Genomic DNA, 15676 nt, shown 5'->3' on the forward strand with positions numbered 1-15676 from the left:
ATTAATGACATTTGTGTAAATTTGTAGGATTTTTAGAATTTGTGATGTATTTCTTACAGAGTATTGATTTTAATTCCAGAATCTTGTAGCAATTTTATAAACCCTCTTATTCTGATTTCGATCAAACACCCCATTTAAATTTGGCATTACCGTATATTTTGTATCTAGATATAACTCAGCCAAACTTCATTTACACTGGTTCTTGTACAAATTTCAAATCAAATGTTACAAACTACTGTATATGAACAGAAAACACATTTGCATTTATACTTGTGCTCAATTTTGTCAATATTGGTTTCTGACCATTTATAAATGTGTTCTGAGTGATCTGATCTAACAAGTGAATTTACAGTTGATTTTTTAAAATGATCAAGTGCTATCTGATTCGACCACTGAAAATGCAAGTTAATGCCAGTCATAAAGAAGGCAACAGTATGCAAGTGTCTAAGCCTTGAAAGAGCATTAATCTGTCATCAGGCACACTCATGCAAACACTGCCTAACAAACATGTCTTTAGGATATGGAATGAAACTTCTGTGCAGAGAGAGAGAAGAAATGTAACTGTGCCAAATTTTCCACTCAAATATAGTTGTATATGTTTTAATATATGATAAAGCGTAAAGTAGATTTTAGATATATTTTTTATTGTATTTTATTGATTTTATTGTAATCATTCCATACAAATAGATCAGTTTTTACAAAAAACAGGATTGAAAACAAATTAACCCCCACTTCTGAGAAAGAGAGCATGGCCAACAGAGTAAAACTTAAAGCTAGTAAAAATAAGTAAATTGATGAGTTTAATAAGCGGATAAAGATAAATGGAGAAAAAAAAGAAATGGGAAGAGAATCTGCTTCCTCAGTGCTTTAAGAGCTTAATCTAAAATGTTACTGATTAGATCCTGCCAGGTTTTGAAAAAGTGCTGTACAGATCCATCCATCCTCTTCCGCTTATCCAAGATCGGGTCGTGGAGGCAGCAGCTTGAGCAGAGATGCCCAGACTTCCCTCTATCCGGCCACTTCTTCTAGCTCTTCCGGGGGAATCCCGAGGCGTTCCCAGGCCAGCCGGGAGACATAGTCCATCCAGCGTGGCCTGGGTCTTCCCCGGGGCCTCCTCCCGGTTAGACGTGCCCGGAACACCTCACCAGGGAGGCGTCCAGGAGGCATCCTGATCACATGCCCAAGCCACCTCATCTGACTCCTCTCGATGCGGAGGAGCAGCGACTCTACTCTGAGCCCCTCCTGGATGACTGAGCTTCTCACCCTATCTTTAAAGGAAAGCCCAGATACCCTGCGGAGGAAACTCATTTCAGCCGCTTGTATTCGCGATCTCGTTCTTTCGGTCACTACCCATAGCTCATGACTATAGGTGAGGGTAGGAACATACTGTAGATTGACTGGTAAAATGAGAGCTTTGCCTTACGGCTCAGCACCTTTTTCACCACAACAGACCGATGCAGAGCCCGCATTACTGCAGACGCCGCACCGATCCGCCTGTCGAACTCACGCTTCATTCTTCCCTCACTCGTGAACAAGACCCTGAGATACTTGAACTCCTCCACTTGAGGCAGGATCTTGCTCCCAACCCTGAGAGGGCACTCCACCCTTTTCCGGCAGAGGACCATGGTCTCGGATTTGGAGGTGCTGATTCCCATCCCAGCCGCTTCACACTCAGCTGAGAACCGATCCAGAGGGAGCTGAAGATCATGGCCTGATGAAGCAAACAGGACAACATCATCTGCAAAAAGCAGTGACCCAATCCTGAGTCCACCAAACCAGACCTCCTCAACAACCTGACTGCGCCTAGAAATTCTGTCCATAAAAGTTATGAACAGAATCGGTGACAAAGGGCAGCCCTGGCGGAGTCCAACTGTCACTGGAAACGGGTTCGACTTACTGCCGGCAATGCGGTCCAAGCACTGACACCGGTTGTACTGGGACCGAACAGCCTTTATCAGGGGGTCCAGTACCCCATACTGCCGGTGCACCCCCCACAGGATTCCCTGAGGGACACGGTCGAACACCTTTTCCAAGTCCACAAAAGATGTAGACTGGTTGGGCAAACTCCCATGCACCCTCCAGGACCCTGTAGAGCTGGTCCACTGTTCCACAACCAAGACGAAAACTACACTGTTCCTCCTGAATCCAAGGTTCGACTATCTGACGGACCCTCCTCTCCAGGACCCCCGAATAGACTTTTCCAGGGAGGCTGAAGAGTGTGATCCCTCTGTAGTTGGAAGACACCCACCTGTCTCCCCTCTTAAAGAGGGGGCCCACCACCCCGGTCTGCCAATCCAGAGGCACTGTCCCTGATGTCCATGTGATGTTGCGGAGGCGTGTCAACCAAGACAGTCCTACAACATCCAGAGCCTTGAGGAACTCCAGGCATATCTCATCCACCCCCGGGGCCCTGCCACCAAAGAGGTTTTTGACCACCTCGGTGACCTCAGTCCTAGAGATGGTGGAGCCCACCTCCGAGTCCCCAGGCTCTGCTTCCTCATTGGAAGGCATATTAATGGGATTGAGGAGGTCTTCAAAGTACTTCTCCCACCGACCCACAACGTCCCGATTCGAGGTCAGCAGCGCACCATCCCCACCATATACAGTGTTGACACTGCACTACTTCCCCCTCCTGAGACACCGGATGATGGACCAGAATCTCCTCGAAGCCGTCTGAAAGTCGTTCTCTATGGCCTCCCCAGACTCCTCCCACGCTTGAGTTTTGGCCTCAGCAACCACCAAAGCCGCATTCCGCTTGGCCTGCCGGTACCTATTAGCTGCCTCCAGAGTCCCACATGACAAAAGGGTCCCGTAGGACTCCTTCTTCAGCTTGACAGCATCCCTCACCGTCGGTGTCCACCAGCGGGTTCAGGGATTGCCGCCAAGACAGGCACCGACCACCTTATGGCCATAGCTCCGGTCAGCCGCCTCAACAATAGAGACACGGAACTTGGCCCATTCGGACTCAATGTCTCCCACCTCCCTCGAGATGAAGTTGAAGTTCTGCCGGAGGTGTCCTGGTGCCAAGTGCACATATGAACACCCCTATGCTTGAACATGGTGTTCGTTATGGACAATACGTGATGAGCACAGAAGTCCAATAACAAAACACCGCTTGGGTTCAGATCGGGGGGGCCATTCCTCCCAATCATGCATTTCCAGGTCTCACTGTCATTGCCCACGTAAGCATTGAAGTCTCCCAGCAGAACGAGGGAGTCCCCAGAAGGTACATCCTCTAGCACCCCCTCCAGTGACTCCAAAAAAGGTGGGTACTCCAAACTGCTGTTCGGCGCATACGCACAAACAAGAGTTAGGACCCATCCCCCCACCTAAAGGCGGAGGGTGGCTACCCTCTCGTCCACCGGGGTAAACCCCAATGAACAGGCAATAAGTATGCCCACACTTGCTCGGCGCCTCTGACCGGGGCAACTCCAGAGTGGTAGTGAGTCCAGCCCTTCTCAAGGAGATTGGTTCCAGAGTCCAAACTGTGCGTCGAGGTGAGCCCGACTATATGTAACCGGAATCTCTTGACCTTGCGCACTAGCTCAAGCTCCATCCCCTTCAGAGAGGTGACATTCCACGTCCCAAGAACCAGCTTCTGTAGCTGAGGATCGGACCACCACGGTCACCACCCAACTCACACTGCACCCGACCTCCTTGGCCCCTCCCATAGGTGGTGAGCCCATGGGAAGGGGGACCCACGTTCCTCCTACTCGGGCTGTGCCTGGCCGAGCCCCATGGGTGCAGGCCCAGCCACCAGGCGCTCGCCATCGAGCCCCACCTCCAGGCCTGGCTCCAGAGGGGGGCCCCAGTGACCCGCGTCCGGGTGAGGGAAAACGCCATCCAAATTTTTTATTCTTCATAGGAGGTTTTGTTGAACCGTTCTTCGTCTCATCCCTCACCTAGGACCAGTTTGCCTTGGGTGGCCCTACCGTGGGCATAAAGCCCCAGACAACAGAGCTCCTAGGATCATTAGGACATGCAAACCCCTCCACCATGATAAGGTGGCGGTTCGAGGAGGGTCTGTACAGATCCTCTAAGTGAGAATTTGATTTTTTCCAACTTCAAATAGTATAAAACATCAGTTACCCACTGACTTAAAAGATGAGAGTTAGGATTCTTCCAGTTGAGCAAGATAAGTCTACATGCCAATAGGGTAGTAAAGGCAATCACAGTTTGTTTGTCCTTCTCCACTTTAAGTCCATCTAGAAGTACACCAAACACAGCTGTTAATGGGTTAGGAGGTATTGTGACACCAAGGCTGTCTGATAGACATTTAAAGATTTTGGTCCAGAATTAAGTTAACTTGATTGCAGCATTCACAGGTTGGATCTTGCCCTGGAAACATTTTGGACAATTTTAAACAAGACAGATGTGCTTGATATATATTTTTGAGTTGAATAATGGTTTGCTTTGTACATATGGACCTCGAGTGAATTCTCTGCTACCTTCCACTTCTTTTCTGATATGTTGAGTGAGAGATCCTTTCCCCACTGTCCTCTTGGATCTTTGAAAGGGAGGGACTGTAAAATGGTTTTATATATTGCAGAAATGCTGTTTGAGTCCTTGAAGCTGAGCAATATTTTTTCCAGCGTAGAGGAAGGTGGGAGATGAGGAAAATCGTGAAGGTTCTGTTTAACAAAGTTTCTAATTTGAAGATAGTGAAAGAAATGTGTTGCTGAAAAGTTCAATTTGGAATATAATTGTTAGTAGGATGCAAAGACGTTGTCTGTGTAAAGATCTCTAAGTGATTTAATCCCAAATGTTTTCCAGATATTAAAAACTGAATATGTTTGCGAGGGTTGAAAAAGGTGGTTCTCATGCAGAGGTGCCTCAGATAAAAGATTCTCTATCTTAAAATGCTTCCTACATTGGTTCCATATTCTGAGTGAGTGAAGCACAATTGGGTTGTTAGTATATTGGTGATAACTTGCATTTATAGGGGTACAAAGCAGGGAATATAGAGAAGTACTGCAGAATTTTATTTCTATTCCGGACCAAGCCTGTGTATGTTCATCTTTTTGTGTCCATGTCCAGGTTTTTATAGCTTGTATGTTTGCTGCCCAGTCATAAAACTGAAAGTTAGGTAGAGCCATGCCTCCTTCTGCCTTAGGTCTTTTAGGGTCGCTCTTTGGATACGTGGATGTTTTAAGTTCCAAATAAATGAGGTTATGGTTGAATCTAATCACTTAAAAATGATTTATTGATGTCTATTGGAGTGTTTTGAAATAAAAAGAGAAGCTTAGGAAGGATATTCATCTTAACAACATTAATTCTTCCAGCTAGAGTGAGATGAAGGGTTGACCATCTATGCAAGTCTTGCTTAATTTTTCCATACAGATGGCGAAATTTTGTTGATAAAGAGCTTTATGTTTACTTGTGATGTTTACCCCTAGGTATTTAATCTCATCTGCAATGATAAAAGGGAAGGTGTCCAATCTGATGTTGTATGCTTGAGAATTCACTGGGAAGAGCACACTTTTATTCAAATTAATTCTGAGACCAGAAATCTTTGAAAATTCTGTAAGTGCTGTTAGGACTGCAGGCACAGTATTTTGTGGGTCTGATATATACAGTACCATATCATTTGCATATAGAGAAATTTTCTGTTCAAGTCCTTCTTTGATAATCCCCTTTATCTGATAAGCATTTTGACAGTGAACTGCCAGTGCCTCAGTGGCGATTGCAAAAAGTAGTGGTGACAAGGGGCATCCTTGTCTGGTACCACGTTCTAGTTTAAAGTAGTCTGAATTAATGTTGTTAATACAAACTGAAGCTTCTGCTTTGGTATACAGTAGTTTGATCCATGCACAAATGTTTGGGCCAAACCCAGTTCCATTCAATCATATCAAATGCTTTTTCTGCATCCACCGATAATATCATCTCTGGGGTGTTTGACTTTGCGGGTGAATATATTACATTAAACAGATGTCGAAGATTGGAAGCTAAGTGTCAGCCTTTAATAAATCCAGTTTGATCTTGTGATATTACAGAAGGGGCGGCACGGTGGCGCAGTGGTAGCGCTGCTGCCTCGCAGTTAGGAGACCCGGGTTTGCTTCCCGGGTCCTCCCTGCATGGAGTTTGCATGTTCTCCCCGTGTCTGCGTGGGTTTCCTCCGGGCGCTCCGGTTTCCTCCCACAGTCCAAAGACATGCAGATTAGGTGGATTGGCGATTCTGAAATTGGCCCTAGTGTGTGCTTGGTGTGTGGGTGTGTTTGTGTGTGTCCTGCGGTGGGTTGGCACCCCACCCAGGATTAGTTCCTGCCTTGTGCCCTGTGTTGGCTGGGATTGGCTCCAGCAGACCCCCGTGACCCTGTGTTCGGATTCAGCGGGTTGGAAAATGGATGGATATTACAGAAGGCAGCACTTTCTCCATCCTTCTAGCTAGGACTTTGGAGAGTATCTTAAAATCATTATTCAGAAGTGAAATTGGTCTGTATGATGCACGTTGTAATAAGTCCTTATTTTGTTTAGGAAAGATGGTGATTAATGCTTGCGAAAAGTTTGAGGTAGAATTTTATTGTCTCTAGCTTCTGTAAATGTTGTTAATAAGATGGGAGCTAGCTGAGTGGAGAATTTCTTATAAAATTTGACAGGGTAGCCATCCGGGCCTGCTGCTTTCCCACTCTGAAGTGACTTTATAGCAGCTAGTAATTCTGATAGCTCCAAAGGTTTATCCAATTCCTCTACACTAAGAGTATCTATTTGTGGTATCTGTAATGCATCCAGAAATACATTAGATTATGTGTTGTCTTCTTTAAACTCAGTAGAATATAAGGATTTATAGTTGTCTCTAATTGTGTGCATTATATTTTTATGGTCAATGATTTTGTCTCAGTTCGTGTTGGTAATTGCTGGGATTGCATTGCAAACTTCTTGCTTGTGGATTTGTTGAGCTAAGAGCTTATTAGCTTTCTTTCCGTGTTCATAGTAATGATGTCTTTATTTAAAAATGAGTTGTTCTGTTTCTTTGGTTGTTAAGAGGTTGAGCTCTGAATGCAGAGCCTGCCTTTTCCTATGAAGAGCCTAACTTGGACACCTGGCATGTTCTTGATGTATTCTAGTAATTTCGATGGTTAGCTCTGATACCTTCTTGGTTTGTAATTTATTTCTGTAGGATAGATATGAAATAATCTGTCCTCTTAAGAAGGCCTTCAGGGTTTTGCAGAGACCTCTGAGGATGTATTTGACTCTAGAAATAAACTGATTGATTTGTTTTGATATAAATTCTGTACAGTTCTCGTCTGCTAATAAAAGTGGGTTAAGACGCCATCTGCAAGATGAGTATGTGGGGCATAATGATTTTAGCTCCAAGATCAGAGGGGCATGGTCAGAAATAACAATTGCGTCGTACTTGCAAGATTTAATCGTAGGCAAGAAATTATCTATACATATTAATAAAAGGCAAAGCCCTCACTGACTGACTGACTGACTGACTGACTGACTCATCACTAATTCTCAAACTTCCCGTGTAGGTGGAAGGCTGAAATTTGGCAGGCTCATTCCTTACAGCTTACTTACAAAAGTTAGGCAGGTTTCATTTCGAAATTCTACGCGTAATAGTCATAACTGGAACATATTTTTTGTCCATATACTCTAATGGAGGAGGCGGAGTCACGTATCGCGTCATCACGCCTCCTACGTAATCACGTGAACTAAAAACAAGGAAGAGATTTACAGCACGAGTCAAACGTGGGAACGAAGGTAAATGACGTTAATTTTTGACTGTCTTTTAATACTGTGTAAGCATACATATTAACACATGTGCAATTAAACGTGTGCATTTACGGGGTGATTTCTCAGGCTTAAAAGCTTGCCTTTTATCAAACGCGGGAACAAAGGTAAATCACGTTCTTCACTGTCTTTTAATACTGTGTAACCATACATATTAACACATGTGCAATTAAACGTGTGCATTTACGGGGTGATTTCTCAGGCTTAAAAGCTCGCCTTTTACTAAAAAGGTAAATGCAAAACTATTTTCAATCATTCTATGATCTGCTTCTCACAACTGAAGGCACTGTGGCTGATGTTACGTCACTTGCTGTCCAACCATAAGCTTTACCTGGTAGGTAGCCGGACACTCACTTCACTCCCTTTCGGGAATCGAACCTCTGAGGTTTTCTTTTGTTCTTAATTAAAATTTAAAAGCAATACTTCACCGCTGCTAAGCCCCTCTAGCGCTGACGTCCGAGGTTCGATTACCGTAAGCAAGTGCAGCGAGTGTGTAATTACATTCACGGCATTCGTAGTCTGATTCACAATCTGATTGTATGGGTGGTTACCTACTAGGTAACGCTTATACTTGGCCACCAAGTCAGGTTGAAGTGATCACTCGAGTAAAGGCAGCTTCACAAAAAAACAGATCCTTAACAAACTGTTATTAGTATATTTTCCCTCAATTTAAAAACGTTTTATTTTCTTCTTAATAAAAATTTAAAAGCGGTACTTCGCCGGTGCCAAGCACGTGGATTTGACTGACTGACACATACAGACATATTCATGAGTGCAGGTACTTCGGAAAGAAAGCACCGTGTAAACCTAAAGTTTAAATTAAGTTCATAGACCTACAAAAGGTTGCCATTCATTTGAGGCAAGATTGCTTTTCTTCTGTACAACTATACGTTGCATTCTCAAGAGTGTGCTTGCACGGCTTCGGATATATAAATATGTAAGCTTATAAGTACTGCCTTACTTCTCTTTAAGAAAGGAAGATGTAATGATACTTGATTTAAACGATTCCATGTCTTCCTGGGTTTGCGTAGCTTATTGTCAATATCTTTACACCTGTTTTTAACACTTATTTACTGAAACGGGCTTTCACGAAAAAAGTTAGGGCTTTGCTACAGGATACACCCTCCACAAGTTAAGCAAGTAAAAATAAAATATATATTTCTGTTTTATTTAAACCTTTTAAGTTCGTATGCATAGCCCCATTTGGCTGTTTAATTTTTTTTTTTCTTTCTTCAGTAATATTTAATCTCCTTAAAGAAAAAGAACATATCCATTTTACTTTTTTTGTATCTCTTTAGTAATATTTTAGTGTAAAAGGATAACCAGTATTTAAACCTTTTATGTTACTTTATACATTTATTTTACACAATGTTCAAAAATTAATAAGAAAGCTACATATTTTGGCAGCTGCTGCTTTCATTTTCAATGAAATGAAAAAAGCTCTCCAAGAGAAAACGTCAATGAAGAAGAAACAGTTTGCACTATCTAAAAATCAGAAACCCTCATTTATAAAAGTTTGCTGCAGATGACTTAACTGAAAATAAATGAATAGTTCCTATGTGTATAATACATATTTATCTATTTTACTTATGCCTTTATTCCACCAACTTACAACATCTGAGGTACAATTTGTTACATTACTTTTGTTTTTTGCAGCACAGGCAGGTGAAGTGACTTCCTCAGGGTCACACAGTGGTGTCAGTACCAGGATTTGAACTGACAAGCTCCGGGTTTACTGAAATATTACTGAACAAAGAAAAAAAACGAAAACGGGCAAATACGGCTATGCATACAGATGTCCATCCGTCCATTATCCAACCTGCTATATCCTAAATACAGGAGCCAATAAGTACATATGTATATATACAGTATATTTATATATATATATATATATATATATATATATATATATATATATATATATATATATATATATGTAAATGTATGTATGTATATATGTATGTCTATATATATATATATATATATGTGTGTAGATATGTAGATATGTAAATTTGTATATGTATATATATGTTTATGTGGATGTGTATATGTGTATATACGTATGTATATGTAGATATGTGTATATGTAGATATGTATATATATATGTATATGTATATATATGTTTATGTGTGTGTGTGTGTATATTATATATATAAAAGACAGCAACACTCATAACAATGACAACACAATTACATTGACAATCATGTTATGTTATTTTTAAAATGTTTCCTTTTTTTTTTTCCATAACCTCTTTAACACACTACTTCTCCGCTGCGAAGCGCGGGTATTTTGCTAGTTATCTATAAAGAAATAATCAATTCTTGAATACCAATGATGCACTAGTGAGTAGAAGGAATATGTTCTTGAGTTTGGGTTTAGAAACCTCCAGGGGTCTGATAAGTTGTGGTCAGTTACAAACTGTGTAATTGTCTTTGCAGTGTTAGATGTCATAACCGCTTTGACAGGAGACCTATCTAAGACTGGATTTAAAACACAATTAAAGTCCCCAGCCATTATAATTTTATGAGTGTTCACATTGGGAATGGATGTAAATACATTTTGCATGAATTCCCTATCATCTACATTTGGTGCATAAACATTTATCAAAATCACTTTACAGTTAAATAAATTGCCCATGACAATCACATATCTCCCTTCAAGATCAGACTACTACATCTGATACCACAAATGAGACTGTTCTATGTATAAGAATTCCCACACCTCTAGTTTTCTTTGTAAAGCTGGAATGGAACATTGGGCCAGTCCAGTCTTTTTGCAGCCGGAACTGATCCTTGCTTAATAAGTGGGTCTCCTTTTAAAAATAACATTTTAGCGTTTAGACCTGTTAGGTGAGAGAATACTTTCTTTCTCTTTAATTCATGATTCAGGCCTTTAACATTCCAGCTCACAAAGTTAACTGTTCCATCCTGGAGATATTGATTCTGAATTTTTGATGTCATTTTGTAGTCTTAACTGGAAGTGAGACAGCTTTGACCTTAATTTCCAATTTTCCCAGTAGTTATTGCCATGCAGCCTATTGTTATGTTGGTAATTATAATTATAAGGGTTAAAAGGATAGATTAGATATAGCTTGCTGTCTTTGTCTTAAAACTGTATTAATAAATCATTTCTGACCATCACTAAGCTTCACTTGCTTATTTCAGATACACTCTTTTTTACTCAGGGACTTAACAGCTATAGCTTTAACTCATGGTGCTAACAACATTGTAATGTATACTGTCAATTTCTAACCCATGTTAAAATCTCCATATTTTGGGGTGATGTAAAGATAGTGTTTTTACTTGGTGTATGATTTAATGTATGCCTGGTTTCTAACTATGCTTCAGTGGGGTAAATTTGTTTTTTGTAAATTCACATATTGATTTTGTATTAGGTTATGCCAGAAATATTGCAATCTTTGTATTGCTGTTTCTTATGAAATCACCTTTGTTTTGCTAGTGCATGTTGCATTCTATAAGGAGCAATACTTATGAGAAGAAGCATATAGCAGTGAGAAGAACTTGCATGAGTTTGACAGCTTTACCTTAAACTTGATAGGACCTTTCTAGTGTAGTCAAGCGGATGTGGTTCAGTAACTACATGCAATATCTGGTTGCAGATATTGTTAAATTTTGTGTAATACGTTATTGAATCCAAGGTTGCTACTACTGGTTTACTCAAGGCATTGAACGTTGTGTGACGTCCTTTGATAAAAAATATTTGATACTTGTTTCATTTGTTATATATCAGCTCAATGCTCATTTGATCTGGTGAAATGATTTGGTTGACTATTACATAACCTAATATAAAAAACATCATGTAAAGAAAAATTAGGGAAAATCAATTAGAGCAAATTGTTATAACATCACTGTAAGTGCTAAAGCAAATTATATGAATAAAGTACGGGATGTATATCTTTGTTATTTCAAATTTTATCCTCCAAAGGTGGGCTTGGAGTTAAACCGGATTTTTATTTTACAAAGTTTTTTCTTTTTATTCTCCAAGACAATGATGGCTAGGCTTAGGTAAAAATATTGATTTTCCAATTAATCACTATTTTTCATTTAAAGATTCAATATCGGTTCTTAAAGTCTCAAGATTGATCCTCCTGCTCAATTATTACTGTATACTGTATGTAGATTTTTGCTTATCTTCCTTTCTGATATCTGATCCAGTAGATGTCCCTAATGTGCCCGTCAAGACTTTATGTGGAAAACACACTTTACTTCATCACATAGAATGAGAAGGGTCCGATTTAGGTGTTAAAATTGATTCTTCTCTGTTATTTGTTCCATCTTATCTCTCTGATCTTTTACACTTGTATGTTCCTGCCCGCAAACTGGGATCATCTGAAGTCAGTCCTCCACTTACCATTCAAAGAACTAGGAAGAGCACAATGGGCAATATAGGCTTCAGCTCCAACCTTGTAGAATGCTTTTTATCCGAAGCTTATAGAAGTCAAGTCAATACTAGTCTTTAAAAATAGACTTAAAACTTACCTACTGTATTTTTAACTATTTTTGAGGTGCTTTGTACCATGTCCAATGAAAGGCATGTTATAAATAAAATCAGTATCATTGCATTTAAAAACATAGGCTAGCAGTCAAAAGTTAAGCTTTTTAGCTAGTCATATTTGAGATAATTTTAGTCTCTTATGCCTCATAGTTATTTGCAATAGATATATCCAGTATAATTTTAAAATTTCTAAAAGCATTTCAATTTAATTCTTACTTAGAACTAAATTCTGCTAAAAATACCTTATTTTTAGTGATGTCCACCATATAAATCACAGTGTGCTTGCTGTAATTTCAAAGTTATTTAGATTATTTGTGAATTTCATCATTGAGAAGATACTCAGTACCTGGTGATGTCTATGAATCGTAGATTTCAAGCAGTCTTTAATATACTTATCATTACCTAATATAATATAATATATAATATTTAATCTACTGTACCATTGCTATGTTCCAAACATTATTGTGGACCATGCATTAAAAATGTTGCAATTTCCACATGATGTGACCAAAATGTATGCAAATACCATTAAATTAAAGTCTGCAATGTACACTTTAAACACGTCTGAATTGTTTAATTTGCAGTTTTAAACTGTGGACGAGACTGGTAAATCAAGGAAAAATTTGTGTTTGTCCCAAACATTATGGAGGGCACTGCATTTTAATAGATGATAGTCTTTTCATTTCATGGGCAGAATAGTAATTAACCTACTGGTTAAAAAATAAAACAGTGTAAGAAAGTAGTAAACCAAAGCTTAGATGTGTTCACATTAAAACTGTTTCACTGAACAAAACATTTTGTTGATATGGTAGCAGGCTTCAGAATCTGTTGGGAGAATGCCATTACAAAATCCATTCCTTTCAGACTGGAATCATATTATCTTTTGCAAAGCAAAAAAAAAGAAAAAAAATCTTAACCTATTAGGACTGTGAGTTATATAATATATACTGTAAATACGTACTTGAATACTTAATATGTATTCTTAACATTTTTAAAATGTGTGTATGGTAATGTGAGGTTCGTGGCTGTTTGGCGGTTTAAATAAATAATCGCTGCATTCACATCATCTTGTGGGGGGTGTGGTAGTGTGGCGATAGTGGTTCCCATATGCGATGTGGGCGCAGGCAGCCCTGCACTTAGTGCACAGAAGTAGGATTGACCATGACCCTAATTGAAGCCAGGAGCTGCTGATTGCCACAGCTGTGCCATGTCCCCATTTTAAAAGAGAAGCATGAGTGTGAGAGGAAGGATCGAAAAAGAAAAAGAACTGAAAAAAAGATAAGACGGAGGCAGGGCGGGGTAGGAGCCGTTGCGAGCGAGCAGGATGGAGCTGGCTGGAAGGAGAGAAGGCAGGCAGCTGGGAAGGTTTGTCCCTTGAGCGGAGCAAGAAGCTGATGCCCAAGGGCTGAAGGAATGGTCGCTCTGACTGAGCAACTTGGTGAGCCAGAATGAAGTGCGTAGAAGTCCAGGAAAGCAGTGGGGATCGAGGAGGCTTGGGAGAAGAGCTGTAATGCAAGCACCCTGACCGTTGGGCTCCTGAACCTTACCGTAGCCATGGGACGGCAGGGACCGGGACCTGTGAAAGATCAGCTGCATTTTTCAGTAAAGTGACTCCTCTGCTGCAGGGCCCGAATGGGATTAGCAGGGGAACCGCCAGTGAGATAGAAGGCACTGGCCTTTTTAGTAAAGACAGTTTCCTGCCAGTTGATTTTAACCTTGTTTTAATGGATTTATTTATGTGATCATTTTAACCTCCACACATTTTGTGGATTATTTATTGAACTTTTTTTTTGAGAACTGCACTTTGGGACACTTGTGAATCTTTTTAATAAAAGCACTTGCACTTTTCACCATCCCTTTGCTTCATGTGTGTTTGTCCTCATCTGCCAAGGTCATCTTGGTTACAGTACTGACAGTGTCAGGTTCAAGAGGTTCCTATAATAGAAGAGGGAGCCGGGAGCACTCGCACAATGTGACTAGAATGAGGGTACTTTTTAACAAATTCATTTGACTGCAAGACAAGATGATGTGCCTCATAACATTAGCTATTAAGTGAAATGTATGTTTGCCAGGTTTACGGGTGATAAGAAGGAAGTGTTACTCTCACAGCTGTGAGAGTGGCAGAGTGGTGGCTCTGAGGTTAAGGATCTGCGGCAGCAATTGGAAGGTTGCCGTTTCAAATCCTGTAAACTCCAGAAGTAACTCTACTCCATTTGGCTCTTGAGCAAGGCCCTTAACCAGCCATTGCTTCATCCTGGGTATAACGTTAAATCTGTATCCAGCCCGGCAAGCAGGTCCTCAAACTTACAGGTAAAACTTGGGGGTTGGTGGCAGGATTGGCATTCCAGCCACTGCAAAAAAAAAAAAAACTCACACTTTTCCAGTGTGGTACTGAAGTGTCACTCAGGTCCCAATCTAGGTGGTTTGTCATGTGGTGGGAACAGCAACATGCTATTAGCGCATACTCCCAACCTATCTGAGAGATGCAGTTTATCTGTAATTGTTTGTTTTAGAGACAAACAGCTTCAACTTGTAATTTAATTACATTGCAATTCATTAGTTCTGTGTGTTGTAAATGTGGAAAATGCCAAAGACAATTTAGTTTGTGTACGTTTTTCATTATTTTTCCCTGTAATGCCCCAGTTATGCATTTAGATTATAAACATCACCTTTAAATTGCATTTTTTTTTTTGAAAAATTATCTCATCATGCAATAAATACAACAGATTTCTGTTTCAAATTCTTTACAACTTATTGAATGTTTTCAAACTCTGTTATGCATAACAATTTTGAAAGTTGTTTTGAAAGTATTAAAAAAGCTGTGGTTGTCATTAGTAGTTTTGCTTGTAATAAAAATCACAGTATAATTGTTGAGGATAAAAAAAATTCTTAATCGTATTGACTGTTTAGGAAAAATGAACAAAAACAGCATGTGCATAATTATATCAAATATGGTGTACAGAGACTACTATTAAGAAGCTTTATAATGGGATTGACACTTTTTATCCCTATTCTTGTCTTGTTTTCTTCAAGGATGTGTCTAGTCCGAATGAAGCAGGAGGGTCGAGCAGGAAAGTACATGTGCCGGTACATTGTACATTCCATGTGGGAGGATGTGCATCAACGTGGTAAAGTCCTTGGGGTGAGTACTAGCTTTCAAAAGAAGAGATTAAAATGAATGGATCTTGTTTCATTCAGATCTTTTTCTTTAAACGTAGGTAACGTTTATTACTCCTCTTATATAAAGGTTTGTTTTTAATAATCTTAACAGCCCTGCTATCTGGTACTTACTTTAAAGTTGTAGTAGATTCAAGGACTTGTAATTTGCCGGCCTTCATCACAATAGAAAGTTACAGAACATCAAATAGTCCTGTTATGCATTATAAAAGTGAAATAAAGAGAATAACTTTTAACTATTTATTTATT

The 15676-nt window shown here is 40.0% G+C and overlaps 1 protein-coding gene across 1 annotated transcript in view; it reads left to right on the plus strand.

Moving 5' to 3' along the window:
- The window catches only part of LOC114659405 (ubiquinol-cytochrome-c reductase complex assembly factor 1), a 103569-nt gene that overhangs the window by 30751 nt on the left and 57142 nt on the right, over positions 1-15676 (plus strand). Inside the window, exon 6 of the mRNA XM_028811875.2 lies at positions 15284-15392. Coding sequence (XP_028667708.1) covers positions 15284-15392 — 109 coding nt within the window. The remainder of the gene's footprint in view (positions 1-15283; positions 15393-15676) is intronic.

The sequence above is a fragment of the Erpetoichthys calabaricus genome, chromosome 10 (genome assembly GCF_900747795.2).
Source record: "Erpetoichthys calabaricus chromosome 10, fErpCal1.3, whole genome shotgun sequence".
In the NCBI taxonomy this organism is placed as follows: Eukaryota; Metazoa; Chordata; class Cladistia; order Polypteriformes; family Polypteridae; genus Erpetoichthys; species Erpetoichthys calabaricus.